The sequence below is a fragment of the Platichthys flesus genome, chromosome 18, assembly GCF_949316205.1.
Source record: "Platichthys flesus chromosome 18, fPlaFle2.1, whole genome shotgun sequence".
In the NCBI taxonomy this organism is placed as follows: Eukaryota; Metazoa; Chordata; class Actinopteri; order Pleuronectiformes; family Pleuronectidae; genus Platichthys; species Platichthys flesus.
The window spans coordinates 6,572,181-6,588,479 of NC_084962.1; the positions used below are offsets into that span (position 1 = coordinate 6,572,181).

General features: G+C 44.0%; 1 protein-coding gene across 2 annotated transcripts in view; it reads left to right on the forward strand.

Moving 5' to 3' along the window:
• Positions 1–12,398, forward strand: part of ches1 (checkpoint suppressor 1) — an 87,941-nt gene extending 75,543 nt beyond the window's left edge. For both annotated transcript variants that reach the window (XM_062412065.1, XM_062412064.1), the window contains 3 exons: positions 379–437; positions 7,213–7,321; positions 8,436–12,398. In XM_062412065.1, coding sequence (XP_062268049.1) covers positions 379–437; positions 7,213–7,321; positions 8,436–8,991 — 724 coding nt within the window. In that variant the 3' untranslated portion in view covers positions 8,992–12,398. The remainder of the gene's footprint in view (positions 1–378; positions 438–7,212; positions 7,322–8,435) is intronic.
• The last annotated feature ends 3,901 nt before the right edge of the window (positions 12,399–16,299 follow it).

Below are 16,299 nucleotides of genomic sequence, written 5' to 3' on the forward strand. Positions count from 1 at the left end.
CCTGCCCGGCTGACATGAGCGCGTGTTAAATGTACGAGTGCTGATGATTTTTTTTTTGTGTTGAATGTGTATGAATGGAACAGTGGCAGACGGTGGGAGGTTGTCATGAGAAATTACCCCCATGGACTACAGCGGCGAGGCTGTAATTCTCTGAGGTAATCACAGGGAATAATGGCAACAGTGGGACACCCGGGAATCTAATCACTATAATCAGAAGCACTGGCTTATGGGCTCAAATTCCTGCCTTTGCTATCGGCCTCGTGATGAAGCCCGCTGGGCCGGACGGCTGCTGCAACATGATCAAATGATTGACCAGTTTTCTCTCTCTCTGTCACACCCCCCCCCCTCCCCCCCTCCATCCCTTCTTCCGCCTTCTAGTCCTCCATTGTGGTCGGGGAGTCCCCTCTTCAGAAAGAACGGAGGAGTTCTCCTACAAGGTACAGTCTCACCTCTGAACATCTTTAACCGTTTGTGTGTCTGTGTGTGTGTGTGTGTGTGTGTGTGTGTGAGTGGTTGTGATCTCCCACCTGTTTCCTCTCTGTCTCTCACCCTCTTGCTCACTGTCCCCCCATCCCGCCACCTCCTCCCTCCCTCTATGGATGTGCCAACTCCAATCATCTCAATTCCAAATCCCTCTTTTTAGAAGCGCACCTTAAGAATACTAAGTGCTGAGTTCTGACACTTGGCTCGGCGCCAGAAGAGGGATGCTTTTTCTATGGAGGCGTATTTGGAAGTTTAAAGAAAGAAAAAAAAAAAGAGAGATGGAGACACAACAAGTGATAAATAAAGAGGGGGAGAAAAGTCAGACTCTTGAGCAATCCCCCTGCCTCGATCCTCATTACACAACATACAGTTTCTCTCTTTTACACTTATACACCTTCTCCCTTTATTTGCCATTGTTCCTCTCCTCCCGTTCTCCTGTTCTTCTCCCCCCTGACCTCCTCCCTGGTGGCTGGACGGCAGTTTAAATGGACATTCAATCCCAATCAGGGAGCACTCCAGGAGCTCGCTGGGCTGCCGAGTCCTAAATGGAGGGGGAAATGGATACATTAGGCGTCTGCGGCGCGCCCTCCATTGCCACTGATAATGGAGTAGTAATGGTCAAGGAGCCGAGGTTGGAGAGAGTGTCTGAAAACCTGGTCTCCCTGTAGACGCATAAAGTCTGAGCGTGATGTGTCTGAGAGGCTGGACAGAAAGATGGAAAGAGAGGGAGACAGGCGGGAAGGCCAGCTTGGAGTGCACATGTGACAGGCCGAGATGGGATAAGAGGAACTTTTTAAATGTGTAATGTGTTTAAGAAGAGAGAGAATCTCCGTGTGCGATATTCGTCGGCAGTGGGGAGAAAGAAAGTTGTGACGGACAGCCAGAGGCAAAGTGAAGACAAAGAAGGGTGAGGGGGAGACTCCAGAGTGAGTGAGTTTGGGGCTGTTGGTGCCCTCTGTTATTACTTCCATCTCCCATTCCCTGAGCTTTCAGAGCTGCCGCGCTCTGAGTTGATGTGGGCTGAAATCTGCCTCTCCCTGTGGCCCGGCACCGGCTCAGGATGAACGCAAGGACAATGGCTCTTAGCCATGTCCTCATCCCAACCCATCACAGCACCACCCCCCAAAGTTCATCATTCAGCGGCTCTAAATTATGGAGGATCTCTTCAGCCAAAGTGTTTGTGTTTTATTTAAGTTCTTAGGTTACCTGCCATCATAAAGATAAACCTAATTTTGGTTGGATTAATTTAGAGCCAATTGTACAGCTTTATTAACCTGTCAACGGCAGAGAAAGTGTGTATTCAAGCCAATATCACTTAATTTTTTTAATTCCTTATTTTACTGCTCTCCTTAATCAACAACTCTCTGTTATGATTCTGTCACTGCTCAAATAAAGCAAGCTTCTTTAAAACTACTTCTCAAAAACCTTGGTCCAGCTCTACTCCAAAATTAATTATCAGACATTAAGTAAAACCCTCTCTGATGGGAGCCTCATTGTTTCTGTTGGCGGTTTCCTCTTCTAAATGCTGTATTGTGACGCCTCAAGGTTCAGTCCTTGGCCCTATTCTGTTGGCCTTGTACATGCTTGTGTGCACATTCAATAGGACACTTTAAAGGTATCTGCTATCACTGTTCCGTGGATGATATTCAATTATACGTCTCATTCAAACCTCAAAACACAGCCAAATTGTCAGTTTTAATTAACTACTTTAATGCTATAAAAGACTGAATGGCCGCTAATTTATTTTTGCTAAACGCTGAAAAAGACAGAGATCGTAATATCTGCCCCGCTTGGTGCTGTCTCTACAAGTGGATGGTTTTAGCTCTCTCAGCCATAAGAAATCTAGGTGTTAATGTGGGTCAGTAAAGTCATAGAAAATGTCGCAAAATTCATGGAAACTCCATAACAGAACAGCAAATTAAAATGTTACTCTTATCCAACCAGCAAGGAGAATAGAGCATAACAGCGACCACCCACTTAAAGAACAAGTGGTTACAACATTTTGGCTGTTAATGAAAATCTCTATTCAGAAAATGAAATAGGATTTTTGCTGCCAGTACGCCGTTGAGCTCTATAGCTGCTGATGAGCATTCATTCGGATAGGATCCATACAGCCATATTTAAAAGTGTTATTTTGCTACAGTCATTCAGTGTTACATGTCAGCCAGCCAACCACTTACACACTCGGGCTGGAGTGTGAGATCGACAAGCCAGTTAGACGTCCAGTTCAACTGCCAGAAACTTCAGCCCACCAGCAATCCAGACAGTCAGCCAGTCAGACAACATTAGCACGCGTCCTGCCCTCAGACTCTGTGCTCACTTTGAAACACGGCAGCACGTGCAGCCGGATAGACAGGAGGAGGAGGACGGGGGGGGGGGGGGTGTTTTGACTAAGCGAGAGGCCATTCTCAAACAGTTGCATTCTCAGGGTTTGCTGGAAGTGGCCTTTGAACCCTCTGCCTTTTCTGGCGAGTTCAGCGAGCATGTGGGTCTCTGTGTGCACTCTGTGTTTGTCTGCTCAGCTGCGGAGTGCGCAGCCTGCAGGGGCCATGTGGAACTCATTGAACGGGATGAGACAGAGGAGGCCGAGTGCGTCTACAGTGCAGCGAGAGCGGGAGAAGGGAGGGAGGCTGAGGGCCGCGCTCGCCATGGAAAACGGGCAGGCGGGCGCAGACGTAGGAAGCAGACAGAAAAGGACCAGCTGACCAGACGTAGGAAAAAAGACAAACTAGAGGAGATTTTCTCTCCAGGAAAAAAGGCAGAGAGGCAGAAAGACAATTCTTTTTTGTTCTTACATTTTTCTTCCTAAGCACAACCCTTCTTGCATTCTGTCTTCTACCAAGCCAAGTGTTTGTTTTTATACGTTTAGCTTTGCGCTTGTAAAATGCTCGTCTCGGTCCGTATCCCAGTTTCGTCAGGACAGGCTCTGGGAGCGCTGCCTGCTCTTTCCCAGCTTACTTCGTCACTTTCGTCTCCCCAGCATATGTCGCCTGCTTTTTTACCTGCAGAGACAGCGTGCACGCTCAGCTGGAGATATGAGTCACCACTATACATAGAATGACAGTGAAAATGATAGAGAGGGAAAGAAATCAACAGGAGGGGACGGAATTAGAAAGACAAAGAGAGGCGTTTGCTGAGGATTTCAAACGGCAGAGCGAGGAGGTGAAGAGACAGAACACACACACGTGCGTGAGAGGAGAGTCGTCTGCGCTCGTGCTTGGGAGGAGTGTGTGTGCGTGTGTAGCTAGGGTAAACACTGGTGGTCAGGAGTGTGCGGTTGAGCCATGAGAGGCCATGTCAAACAGAGCTTGGTATTTCCTTTTCCCCCCTTCTTTCTCTCTCTCTCCTTCTCTCTATCACTTTCTCTGCTGATGCATGATCTACCACTCTGTGGCATGTGGAAGGGGAGCCGTTGCTATGGCAACCCGAAGCCTGACTGGAGCGGGAGGTGGGGAAGGAGGGGTGGGTGCGTGTCAACCCGGGGAGACCTAATGCACTGCCCACACAGACACACACACACACAAACACACAGACACACACAAACACACAGACACGCGCACAGAACCACGCAGCGAGTGATCAAGATTACAAAAGGGAGTCTGTGCGGCGACTTACTTATAAGGTTATGGAGAGCAGAGCTGGAGATATCAGGGGCAGGGCCACACTAACTGGAGTCAATAAGATTACACTGCTAGCCACGGGAAAAAAAGAGAAACACACCAACAATGACGAACGACAAAAGCACAACCTATCATATTTCATTTATGTGTGTTACTGCGAGAACCATACATACATGTGGGATGGTTTTTTTTGGAGAGCCTCGATCATGACATGTATATTTTAATGAGCCTATGGTTCCTGGGGAGAATTGAATTTTTTTCTCAAAGCATCAGCCATAGATTTACTGTATTGGCTATGGCGGGGGGGGGGGGGGTGGTCTACATTGTATTGATGCTGCGGCAACGTTTTTTTAGCAATTGCACCTTAACTAACAAACGTTCCTGCAACAGACAAAGCAAACAGCAGGTCATCATTTGTGAAATGCAAACTGACCCTGGAGATGGAAATGACAGCTGTTTTAGTGAACTGGGATGGCTGTGGTGAGCAGCCAGCCCTGAGTAATGAGAGCTGTGTAGGCTGACATGTACACACACACACTCTTCTTCTCTTCTCTTCTCTTCTCTTCTCTTCTCTTCTCTTCTCTTCTCTTCTCTTCTCTTCTCTTCTCTTCTCTTTCCTTCTCTCCTTTTTCTCGCTCTCTTCCATCACACACATAATACAAATCTAGTTCAGGTCTTTTCACAAGTAGGAGACCAGTGGCAGGAGTATGACCTTGCTGAGTCTGAAGCTGCATAAGAAAGATTTATTGTAGACTCTCAATGTTTGTTTTTAGTATTTTAAAAGTCTAAGTATTTTTTCCCCTTTTATTGTGTTGGTTCAGAATTGGGAAAAGTTCCAGATTCATTCTCTGTAACACATCGGAAACTAAAGCTTTTTTCAATTATTTACATTTTTAAGTAGTTTCATCTTGATGGTATCACAACTTTAGCTCTTCTTTACTGTTAGTCTGCTGACCTATCATATCATTGTCTAATTAAACAGGTTCAGAAAAAGATGGTTCTGGAAATGTGCTTGTTCCCTTTCTTGTTGAGAAGTAGACAACTCTAATGTTAAAGTCTGGGCTGCTGTGGCTCAGGAGTTTCAGAGGGTCGTCAACAGACCTGAAGGTCAGTGGTTAAAACCATAACACCTCCAGCCTGCAATCTGAAGTGTCCTTGGGCAAGATACTAAACCCCAAATTACCACCTAGTGTGTGAATGATGCCTGATAGAAAGAGTGCTGTGTGAAGTGGGAAGTTAGTCACTGAGACCTGTTTTAAGGACCGCGCTGTAAAAGTTTGATTCCGTTGTAAAGTTGGACATTTTAACATATGCGCCTATGGGGATTGACCTGATTTGGGGTTAGGGAAGTGGAGTGAGCTTCAAGTGGCCATTCAGCGAACTGCAGTTTTAGACACTCGAGGTTGATGCTGAAAGCGGGGGAAACAACTAGATCAGCAGCGTTTTCAAACTTCTCTGTTGCAGGGTCTCTAAAACTCCCAGATATTGTGGACACCAGGTGTATCTGTAGCAGAGTGGATGTGTTTTCAAATGGAATTGTATCTATGTGCATACAACCTGAAGCATATTTAGTATACGTCATCTTTAGTATGTCTTATCATTAGTGTATTTCTCAAGATGTATTGCAAAGTTATTTATAATCCAAACCTGCATATCAGAACAGTATATAGACCCTGCACTGACAGTGACAGCAGCTTGAAGCCCAGCGTCCAGCAGGGATCAGGGGCGTTTGTAACCTGTGATCTTGGGCTCTCCCCGCAGAATCTGAAATGGCCTCAACCGGCTTTGGGGGGGCCACTCGAGGACATTCAAGGATTTGTTGAAAAGCCGCTCTGTTATCTTGGGAAGTGTGGTATAGGCCATTGTGTTGTCAGGAGGCAGATCTTTGCCTTCATTCTGTAGTGTTTTCTTCGAGGACTTGTCTGTATTTGGCTCCGCTTGTATGACGGATCCGACGTTGTGCTGCAGTATGATGACTCCAGGTGATAGCCAGGTAATAAGCAGCACCTGGTGTTTGCCAGTCGATTCGCCCACATGGCTTTCAGGCCTGCGAAATTCAATTTTTGTCTCGTTAGGTCGGAGAAAGCACTATTTGGTAAACTCCAGGTGGGCCGGCCATATGCTTGCTTATTCAGAGGAGTAAAATGGCACTTAGATGGAGTGCTGTAGAGACGGCTGTCCTTCTGGCAGCTTTTTATTTTTTATTAATCGGCCATGTCCTGCTCCCTGAACTAGGACTTTCCTGTCTGGTTTCTGTTGACCAAAACCTTGGATTCTTCCAAAAACTTCTTCCACTGACTGATTGCCTCTCTGTGCTCTTGGAAACTTTGAATCTTTTAGTTTCCCCAAACTCTTGGCATCTCCATCTCAGCACAGACCTATGAAACTACCAAACTTGGGATGTGTGAATTTAAATTTTTTTTTTAGTTCACCTTGAACCCAAAGGGACGCTTGTGGAGTTCTACAGTTCCAGCAATGTAAATAATTATATTCCTAGGACGTTAATGTTAAAGTTTTCTTACTTCTCTATTAAACTACATACTTTGACTCTTTGTTAGAAAAAAAAACAACAAGACGACCAATTTACAAGAGCACTGCACTGCCTTTAAGTTTAATGAACACACAAACCTTTCCAAAGCCTTGTTTGCTCTGTGAATTTAAATTAATGTCTCTGGATTTCCTTGAAGTACCTTTAATTTGTATTTAACTAAGTTTCAAACACGGCAAACGTGTCACTGCTGTTGAATCTAATAGTCTCGGTGGTGTCCACCTCTGAGCTCCAGCTGCCTGCTGCTCAGCCCACAGCATCAGAGACGTTGGATTTAGCCGAGCCCAGCGGTCGTTGGTAATTGAATGACTCGCAGCGGCCTTAACTCATTTATGACGCTTTGTTGCTCAATTTAACCTTGCCTTGCTCATCAATATTGCCCTGTTGGCCTACTCAGACGGTCAGTGAATGCTCACCGAGCTGCTCCCAAGTCCCACTCAGGTCCAAAAAGATTAAGGGGAAGCACCCTCTGTAATTTTCCCTCAATCCTCAGGATTTACTTTGAATCAATCTGTTTAAATATTTCTTATAAGTAACTCTATCTTCTGCTCCCACTTTTAGTTCCTCGTGGTGTGATCCAAAATGGCGCCCGCGTCAGGAGCCAGGCCCTCTTCCCTGTGATCAGACCCCTACCTTTAAGCCCTGTGGGGAGCAGAACCTCGGCCATAAGGTGGGTAAACGTTGCTGCTGTTACCTTCAACCATGTAATTAATGTCAAGTCAGGTCTTTCCCTGCTCAAACACATTCCCTCGCAGACACACACAGACGCGCCCTCACACACATGCACACATACAGTAGCCTCCAAACAAAGACAACACCACCACACCTACCAGACCTTGCGCTGAAATTTTCCACTGATAGTTTACATAATTACAACTTTATTGTGCTCAAAAGTCAGAGACGTTCACACACTCCCTGCTGGGTAGAACATTTCATCCAGGTGTGTTTATATAACGGTCTCACACACACACACACCCACACACACACGTAGGTTTATCAGTGGGAAAGGCCTTGTTATTCGAAAGACATTCGAAACATGCATGGACTTGCACATCCATCAGAGGAGCATAAGAGTCTGCACCACAGAATTAATGAATTAAACATAGCCAAAGGCTCACTAAAGGTATGCAGTGAATATTTGATCACTGTAAGGGGTGCATGTTTTTCTTATAAGATATTAATATGCTAACCCTCTCATTCTGAAGGGAGAAAATGTCCAGGGGACAGGGCACGCTGCTGATGCTGCTTTTGATTTATTGGTTGTCTGAATACACCCCTGTCCTTTAATGTCGTACAGAGAGGGTGTCTCCTGAATCAAAGAGCAAAATATGTGTTGCAACATAATGCATGAGGTGGACAGTGGTCCAATAGCTTTGCTGCAGGATCGTCACTCTGCGGTGATCTGACTTTGGAGCTTGCAAGGTCCTTTATTTGCTGAGCAAATTCCACAACCTCAGGGAGCATGAGAGCTGTTCAAAATGCTCTGTATGGTTTGAAAAATGCACGGGTGGCAACCTGAAAGTGAGTCTGCTCGTTTCTAAAGGGAAGGCTGACTCTTTGTGGAGATACAAGGTTTTAATCTGACCTGAGAAATATGCACCGCGCATTAGGCCCAAGGTTGCTATTTGAGGGTGATGGATTATCAGCAGATTTGTTTTCTTTGCAGAGCAAAGTGGGGCAGCGTCATTGGAGTGAGGAGTACACAGGCAGGCCGGCCACCTGCCTACGGTGTGACAGCAGGAGTAACAATATTCTCTCCCGCTCTGTCTCCTTGCTTCATACAGATCATCCCTTGGAGATTATCTAAGCCGAGGACAGGACAGCCCATCCTGCTACTCTCCACCGCCCTGCAGCGAGGACCTCCAGGATGACCACACTTATAGCACCGCAAAATCCCCCAGCAGGCTCTGCTCCTCTCAGCTCGCGGACCCTTGCTGCCCTCTGGACGACGACGACATCATTGCCGTGGAGATCCAATCGGACGTCAAAACCGAACCCCGGGAGATCCCATTGGATTCTCACGTCACCACTGCCGCCGCTGCCTACATTTCCCAGCAGCCCCTGCGCGGACAGAGACGTAGCTCGGGGTCGGGAGCTGGGACTCTGGCAGGGAGCAGTTTGCCCTGGACCAAAAACCGAGCAAGGGGCATTAGCGACACACTGCCGCTGAAAAAAAGGCGCGCAGCGGCGGTGGAGAAGCCGCCTGAGAGCGACGACGAGGAGATGAAGGAGGCGGCAGGGTCGCTGCTTCACCTGGCGGGGGTCAGAGCCTGCCTCAACAACATCACAAACCGCACCGCCAAGGGCCAGAAGGAGCAGAAAGAGGCCCTGAGAAACTAAGACACACACATAGAACAAATACATAGTCATGCAAACACACAGACGCTATACAGCTCACAGCACGCACACAGACATTAACACACACACTTATACAACAATAGGTCAACAGGTAAAGTTACTACAGCATTAGTCTCAACAGACACTTCTCATCTCCCTCTATCTATCTGCAGGGCATTAGGTGAATCCTACTTATTTGTGGCAATATCAAAAATCTATGTTTTCCTACATGTTCAGCAACACTAACATCGATGGGTATTTCTCATGTGTCCTTGTTGTTTTGTTGTTTAAAAAGGGGATGAAAGCCATAAAAAAAAGCATGTTTTGTCACTAATTAGGAAAAGTCGAACCCGACTCGACTGAATCACATTGAGGGAGCGTACACAGCACGCGAGCGGAAGATGGCTGTTTGTCTTACCTGTTTGTTTCTATGTGAATCTGTAGCAATCTTGCAGTGATGCCGGCGAAGACGGCAGGGCCGACGGGCCGAGCCCTCGCTCTCTCTCCCGGCCGCCAGCCGGCATCACTCTCCTACATCCACGAGCACAAATGTGAGACTGTGCCAAAGATAAGCGACCAGGTTGCTTCATGTAGCCGCTATGACAGCTGACAAAAAAAAAAGAAGAACAAGAAGAAGAAGGCATAGTAGTAAAGAAGAGCTAAAGAGAATGACCTTAAGTGTCAAAATAATTGTAAAACCCAATGTGATATATATTCATGCACTTAAGATTATTTTACGCCACTTATAATAAAAGCATCATGGGTTAAGACATGGTTTATTTCAAGAGCACTCATAGTATTTAAGAATAGATATATTAAAATAAAAAAAAAAGGTCATGTTTATCACCATAGAGATGGATAGTGTGCCGGGTCTGAGGCAATATCTCCTTCATTTTGTTGTTGTTGTTGCATAATGTAAACGTCCCTGAAACCTCCCCAGTACTTCTGTCCATAGACGTAGACACCTGGTATAGATATCATAGCTACCAGTAGCTGCCACACCTTCCTCTTCATTTGACAATGTCAAAGAACTATATACATGAACTGTGGGTTATAGATTTCTGTTTGTGTCTGTTTACCCTCACTCTACCCTCATAAAGATATAAGCAATTTGTCCCGCGCGGGCAACTCTGTAAAAAGGTTAGAAAATATTTTATTTTTTTCCTTTCTTAATTGAAGCAATTTGACCTGCAGGACTTTCTCAGTTATATTGCATGGGTGCTTGTAAATAAGATAAAAAGCAAATCTTTTTTATTCAAAGAACATGTAAGATAAACGATGTATTTAGCATGAAGCATGACTTATTTTCATATAAACCTTGATCCTAGAGGAAAGAAAAAAAGTTTTGCCGCCAATTCTTATACCCGTGGTTATATTGGAGTTTTGTTTATTTGTTGTTTTTTTGTTTTGTTTTGTTGTTTTTTTTTGTATTGAATCGTTTGGGTTCTTTTCTGTTTTTCTGAGCGGGCTTTCAAAGACATGTCTTCAGGGAGGGATGTGGGAGATCACTCTGCAATTAGAGGCCCATGGGTGCGACCTCTGGGCCTCGGGGTCAGGCTCTGTAGGCCAGCTGGATCACCTCCTACGGGTGGGCTTCCGTCTCCTTCTGCCTGTACAGTGACTTTTCTTTTGTTTGTTGTAGGTGTTCATTGTTAACCCCAGTGTTATTTCAGAACACGTCTGTAGAGTGTGTGTGAGTTGTGTGCCCAGGAACACACGCCCTTTAACATTGTGCCTGCCTGCCTGCCTGCCCTCAGTACCGCTGTTGTCATATCTCTGACATGTTTTGACAGAGCGTTACTTGTCTTTATTTATAACATTATTGTTGTTTTTTTTTGTTTCTCCTGTGTGTAAATGTTCACGTGTCCTTATTTCCCATCAGCATTGTTCAGTGTAAATGTTTGGATCCGATGGGCAATGGAAACTCTGTATGTTTTCAGAAAGAACCATGTCTCCTTAAAGGCCACCGGAGAGTAGAGTAGAGAAGGAAGAAGAATGTAGGAGAAGGCAGACACAGTCAAGGTTGTTTTATAATTTACCTACAGTATTTTTACCCTTTTGATTAAGGTATTACTTGTGGATGTGAAGCTCACAAACAGTCCATCACATATTTACCTCCAGAGCCCAGTCTGGAGATTTAAGATGTTGGTTCCGAACATTTTGCCACTCTACAACCTGTGTGTGAATCTCACCAATCATTGATACTGACTCGCTTGAAATATGCTGGAGCACTAGTGAGCTTTGACATCTGTTGCATCAGAAGGGATGCGTCGCTGCCATTGTGGCACGCTCTCTCCCTAAATCTGCAATGCATTAAACTATTAACCTTCCCTCACTTGCAGAGATGCACATCAAAACAGCAGCTTTGTCTGAGTTTGGAGTGTAGCAGCGGAGTCACGCGAGGTTTTGTTTAAGCTGAACAGACGCTGAGAGATCGTCAGCGAGCCGAGCAGGCAAAGAAATGCATGTCCCATCCACTGGTACAATCCTCCGCCACCTGTAGCATGCATCACTGGCTTTGTATTTTGTATGGTGTCCATTGCCGGCGTATAAAAAAAATAGGCTAAAAGGAGACACTGTCAATGTTCTTGTTGTGTGCCATCCGTCTCTCGTCTCATATCTGTCTGAGTGCTCCCGCGGCCCAGGTCAAGCACTCTGCTGTATTTTCAGTAACAATCCACTGTTGTGGTGACTAATAACGTGTTCAGTTGGCAAGAGGCATGTCGGGGGGGAGAATGTATTGTTCAACGCAACATTTTTTTTGTCCCTCTGACTCACTCGGTGACATGCGGGAAAGATGAACCCCTGACCTGCACGTCCCGGATAAAAAAAGGCATAAAATAAACCTAAAGCAAAAGGAAATATACTTCACTGCCTGGAAAACCCAGAAAACAAGTGTTTCTTTCAAACCTGCCAAACATAAAAGTGAGACACCCTCAAACACGGAGCTGCCATTTATTATTTGTTAATGTTTTATGCACATTCTCATGTTCTGTTTAGTTTCCTCTTTGTCAAAATGATCTACAATACTGCCATTATTTTCTGTGACTGTCTGAGCTGAATATCGGAAAGCCATAGGTTAGGGATGTCAAAATGCAAAACCGTTATTGATCTGTGAGATGTGATGCGGAGTACGCCCAGGTGTTGTTTTTATTATTTTGTATTTTGTTTTATTTTATTTTTTCAGTAAATGTTCAATTCTCTCCTTATTGTGCAATCATATTGCCAAAGAATGATTTCAAGCCCTATTTCATCACTACATGTAAATATCAACGTTGTCCAATACCGTGGCAAAAAATATATAAATGTTGTTTTATTTTGTTTTCCATTTTCTGAAAAACTACAATGATGTTTATGTGATGTATTGTCTTCCAGTTGGTTGCAATAATAAAAAAATACAAGTTGCAGAAGATTAGTTTGGCTGTTCTGTTCTGAAAATCAAAGAAAGATCAGAGGAAAAAAATTGAAATCAGGATTAGTGGTATGTATTTAATATATTATTATACATTAAATACATCGGAGCCCCCTCAGCACTTCAACATGCAGCACTAACACACTAACTGCCAGCGTTGTGAGACTGGAGACTGTGATTTGCTCTCGAGACTGACCCCAATAATTAACCTCGCACATTCCCATCAACATGGGTCTTATCATACCCATGCCTCTTCCGCCAGTTAATTATTCATTTACTTCCTCTAATCATTTAAGTTCAATACTTCTGATTAAAGTCAAACTCTACACCCCTCCCCCTGCAGGGGAAGTGGTAAAAGAGTTAAGTGCACCAAAGAGTTCCTCGATGTCTTATCACTCCGAGCTGTGCCATTTTGGAGCCGTGTGGCAGTGGAAGCCCATTCATAATTGAAGCTGAGACAGGCTTAATCTCGAGCCAGTGCCTCCCTGTGCAGCGCGCTCCCACCACCAACACAACTGGAGCCGTGGCAGCTCCTCTGTTGCTATGCAACTACAGCAAAGAAAGAAGGGGGGGTGAGAAAAAAGTGTGCCTTCTCTAGATCTTTAGAGGGCATCACACTACTCAGTGACACAGAGACAGACTCAAAGGTAAAAGGCAACATGCCGGGGACAACACGGCTGCACGTTTCCGCACATCTCATGCTTTGACAGACACAATCAACTTCTTCACTTTTTCACACATATCGATTAAGAGGATAAAAGAAAAGCACATTCCCTTCAGTCTCAGGTACAGGCCTTCAACTTCACCTCAGTCGAATGAATGTATTGAAATCAATGGTTGTGACATTCCAGTGTAAAGGAGCCAGACGAAGGTGCTAAGTGGATTGATGCGCACAGGGCCGTGTGTATCCCGGTCTATACCATCCATATCCACAGAATGACCAGCGAGGCAAGTTTCCATGGAGACAGAAGTGGCGGTAACATCCTCTTGTCAGTTCTCATTTGTTGCAAAGCTTTATTGTTCTTTTGGAAACATTTCCCCTGGCAGTCGGGGCAGGTGTGTTTCTGATGAGGCAGACAAGACCTATAGATACAGCTTGTCCAAAAATGTACTCCAATCCTCCCCTCTAGAATAACATGTAGAATAGTTGCATGCTGCACAAAGTGCATGGTGTGTTTGTCTGTTTGTGTGTGTGTGTGCGCTCAGTGCCTGCAGCTCTTGAACGTAGTGTGATCACACTCTAGTGGCAGCATGATGGTGCTACATTAAAAGTCAATACAAATCAAAGGAACCTGATTATTTATTCAATGTCTTATTGTCATTGTCTTTGCTGTTTGTTTTTATCTTTTTATTTATCCTCCCATTTATATGTACAATGACTTCCTTATAAAAATTCCTCTACAAAGGAGTTGACTTTTTAATTCAATGTCTGATCAACCTAATTCCAATCTGCGTGTGCCTTTGAACTGTGGGAGGAAGCTGGAGTAGCTGGAGCAATCCCACTCAGACATGGGCGTAACATGCAAACTCCAAACGGAAGAACGCTGGCTGAATTGGGATATTAAACATAGAGCAGACAATGTGAAGCACTGCACCACCACAAATGTATAACAAGTTGCTCAATACATGGTACAAATCCATGTTGTATGAAAAATCTCCTCACTGAGCACTTCATTAGGACCACCATACTCATACTGGGAAGTTATCTCCATGTGATTGATGCTCTGGACATCAGATTCTGACCCAACCATCTGCTGCCTCAGCAGGAATCAAGACTCATCAGACCATGGTACATATCTCAACTCATTAACTGTCCAGTTCCTGTGAGTCTGTTCATAGCTGACAGGAAGGGAACAGGAAGTTGTCTTCTGCTGTTGTTGAATCCTCCTCCTCAAGGTTTGACTTGTTCATTGCGAGAGGTTCTCCTGCTAGGCACAGTTGTAGAGTTGTTATGTGAGTAACACTAACCATTCTACCATGCGTCAACCAGGCTGGCCACTCCCCTCTGACATCTTTAAACAGAGGGGCAATCATGCAACATCCTTGCACAGTTCCTGATTCATAAAGCACCACATTCAAGTCATTCCTTGTTTACTGTTAGCTACATACCTCAAAATTATTCATCATTGAATATATTTTAGAAATTTGACCCTAATTCAAGCACAATGTATTCTTCAAAAAAGCTCTGAAATTTTTGAAATGTACGTATTTACTGATGATAGTCTAAGAATTGTTATTAAGTGATGTGTTTTTTTATGATTTTTTTAAACACTACTGATAGGACAGGGGCCCTTCAGGGGCCAATTAGATTTCTTCTTGGCCTAGTGCCCCCCCTGACCCCATCCCTGGATCCTCCCCTGTATTGAACAGATATAATACAATAACCTCTCTTATATAATTGAACTGCTTCACTTTGTCGAGGTTGATGAGGTCCACAGCTGGTTTTGGCGGGGAAAAATGAATCCTCACCCTTGGTTGAGCGTTACATAAATTAAATGATCCCACACACAGAAAAAGCAGAGTTGGGTGGTATTTTACCATGTCTGTTGTTTCAATGCACGCCAGATTGAAAACCTGGAAATTTCTAGTGGTTTTTCTTCTAGTGTGTTTTCAGTATCTTGTGTCATATTACTAATCTGCTCTGCGATGGTTCTTTAAAACAAAACTGACACTTTGGAACAATTTGACGTTGTCTGGTTCAAGCAGCTCCGCTCTGCCAACAGGGCTCCTTCACTAATTCTCCTTCTGAATTAGGTTTTAACTTCCTAGCCAGTGGCTCGCTCACCACAAAACTCGCCTGCGTAACATTTTGTCTGTCCGAATGTGGTGTTATGAAAACTGCTTGTTGGGCACACACACTCTGTTGGAGGACGTTTACTTTAATCATGACCTCTTGTCCCTTGTAATTCATCCAGCTAATATGGAGGTTTCCAGCTGGGATAACGTCCGACAATGTTTTCTGTCATCACAGTGAGGACCTACCTAAGAACCATAGGCATGCTGGGTCGTCTTTAACATTTTTTAATGTCAATCTGTTTCTCTTGGAAAGTACAACATCCAGCATCTTCTTGTCAGCGGTGACCCGTATGAGCTACACATGTGTTTTCTTCAACGTGACTGTGACCTCTCAGGAAGTCAGTCAGAAGTCAGATTTAGGAATTGTCTCCTGGGCTCTCATGGCCCCGTCAAAGTCCCTGGGATAATTTTTTCCCATTTTGATGTTTGGTGTTACCTGATGATCCTGACCTGTATATACATGCTGCTGTGCATTGCACTGCAGACACGTGACTGGGTGACTGGATAAATGTGTGAATGTGATACACAGGGAAGGGCTCTATCAGGTAATTATAAGTTAAATGTGGTATTGTTTATTTGAACTACTTATTAAACTCAAGTTCAATCTATAAAAATGTAGCCAGTTTTTTCTTGCACTGATCAGGTCACGGGAGTAACAATACCCTTTTCTGATCATTTGATTACGTTACTATTGGTTTTCATTTATTTGATTTACTTTGAATGTGAAAAAATGTAATGTGAATAAAAAAATATTTACAAACAAACTTAATGATTTAATCCACATATTTGAAAAGGAGTGAGTGGATGTACACATTTATTTAATCTCACCCCTTTTCCATAAGACATTAGTTAAATGATCTTATTGTTAACCAGATTCTTATATATAAGTATAAATATGTTGTTTACCTGTGCTCTATATTGTATATCATGTGCAAAAAACTAATTCGGTATAATAAGTCAAAAATAATAATACAACATAATAATAATGTGTTGTTATTGTTATTTATATAGATAAAGGTTAAAATTCATAATGTGTTCTTATTATTGTTATTTAATTGAATAACTATAAATTCATTGCGAATAACTACCTCATATGGGCATCG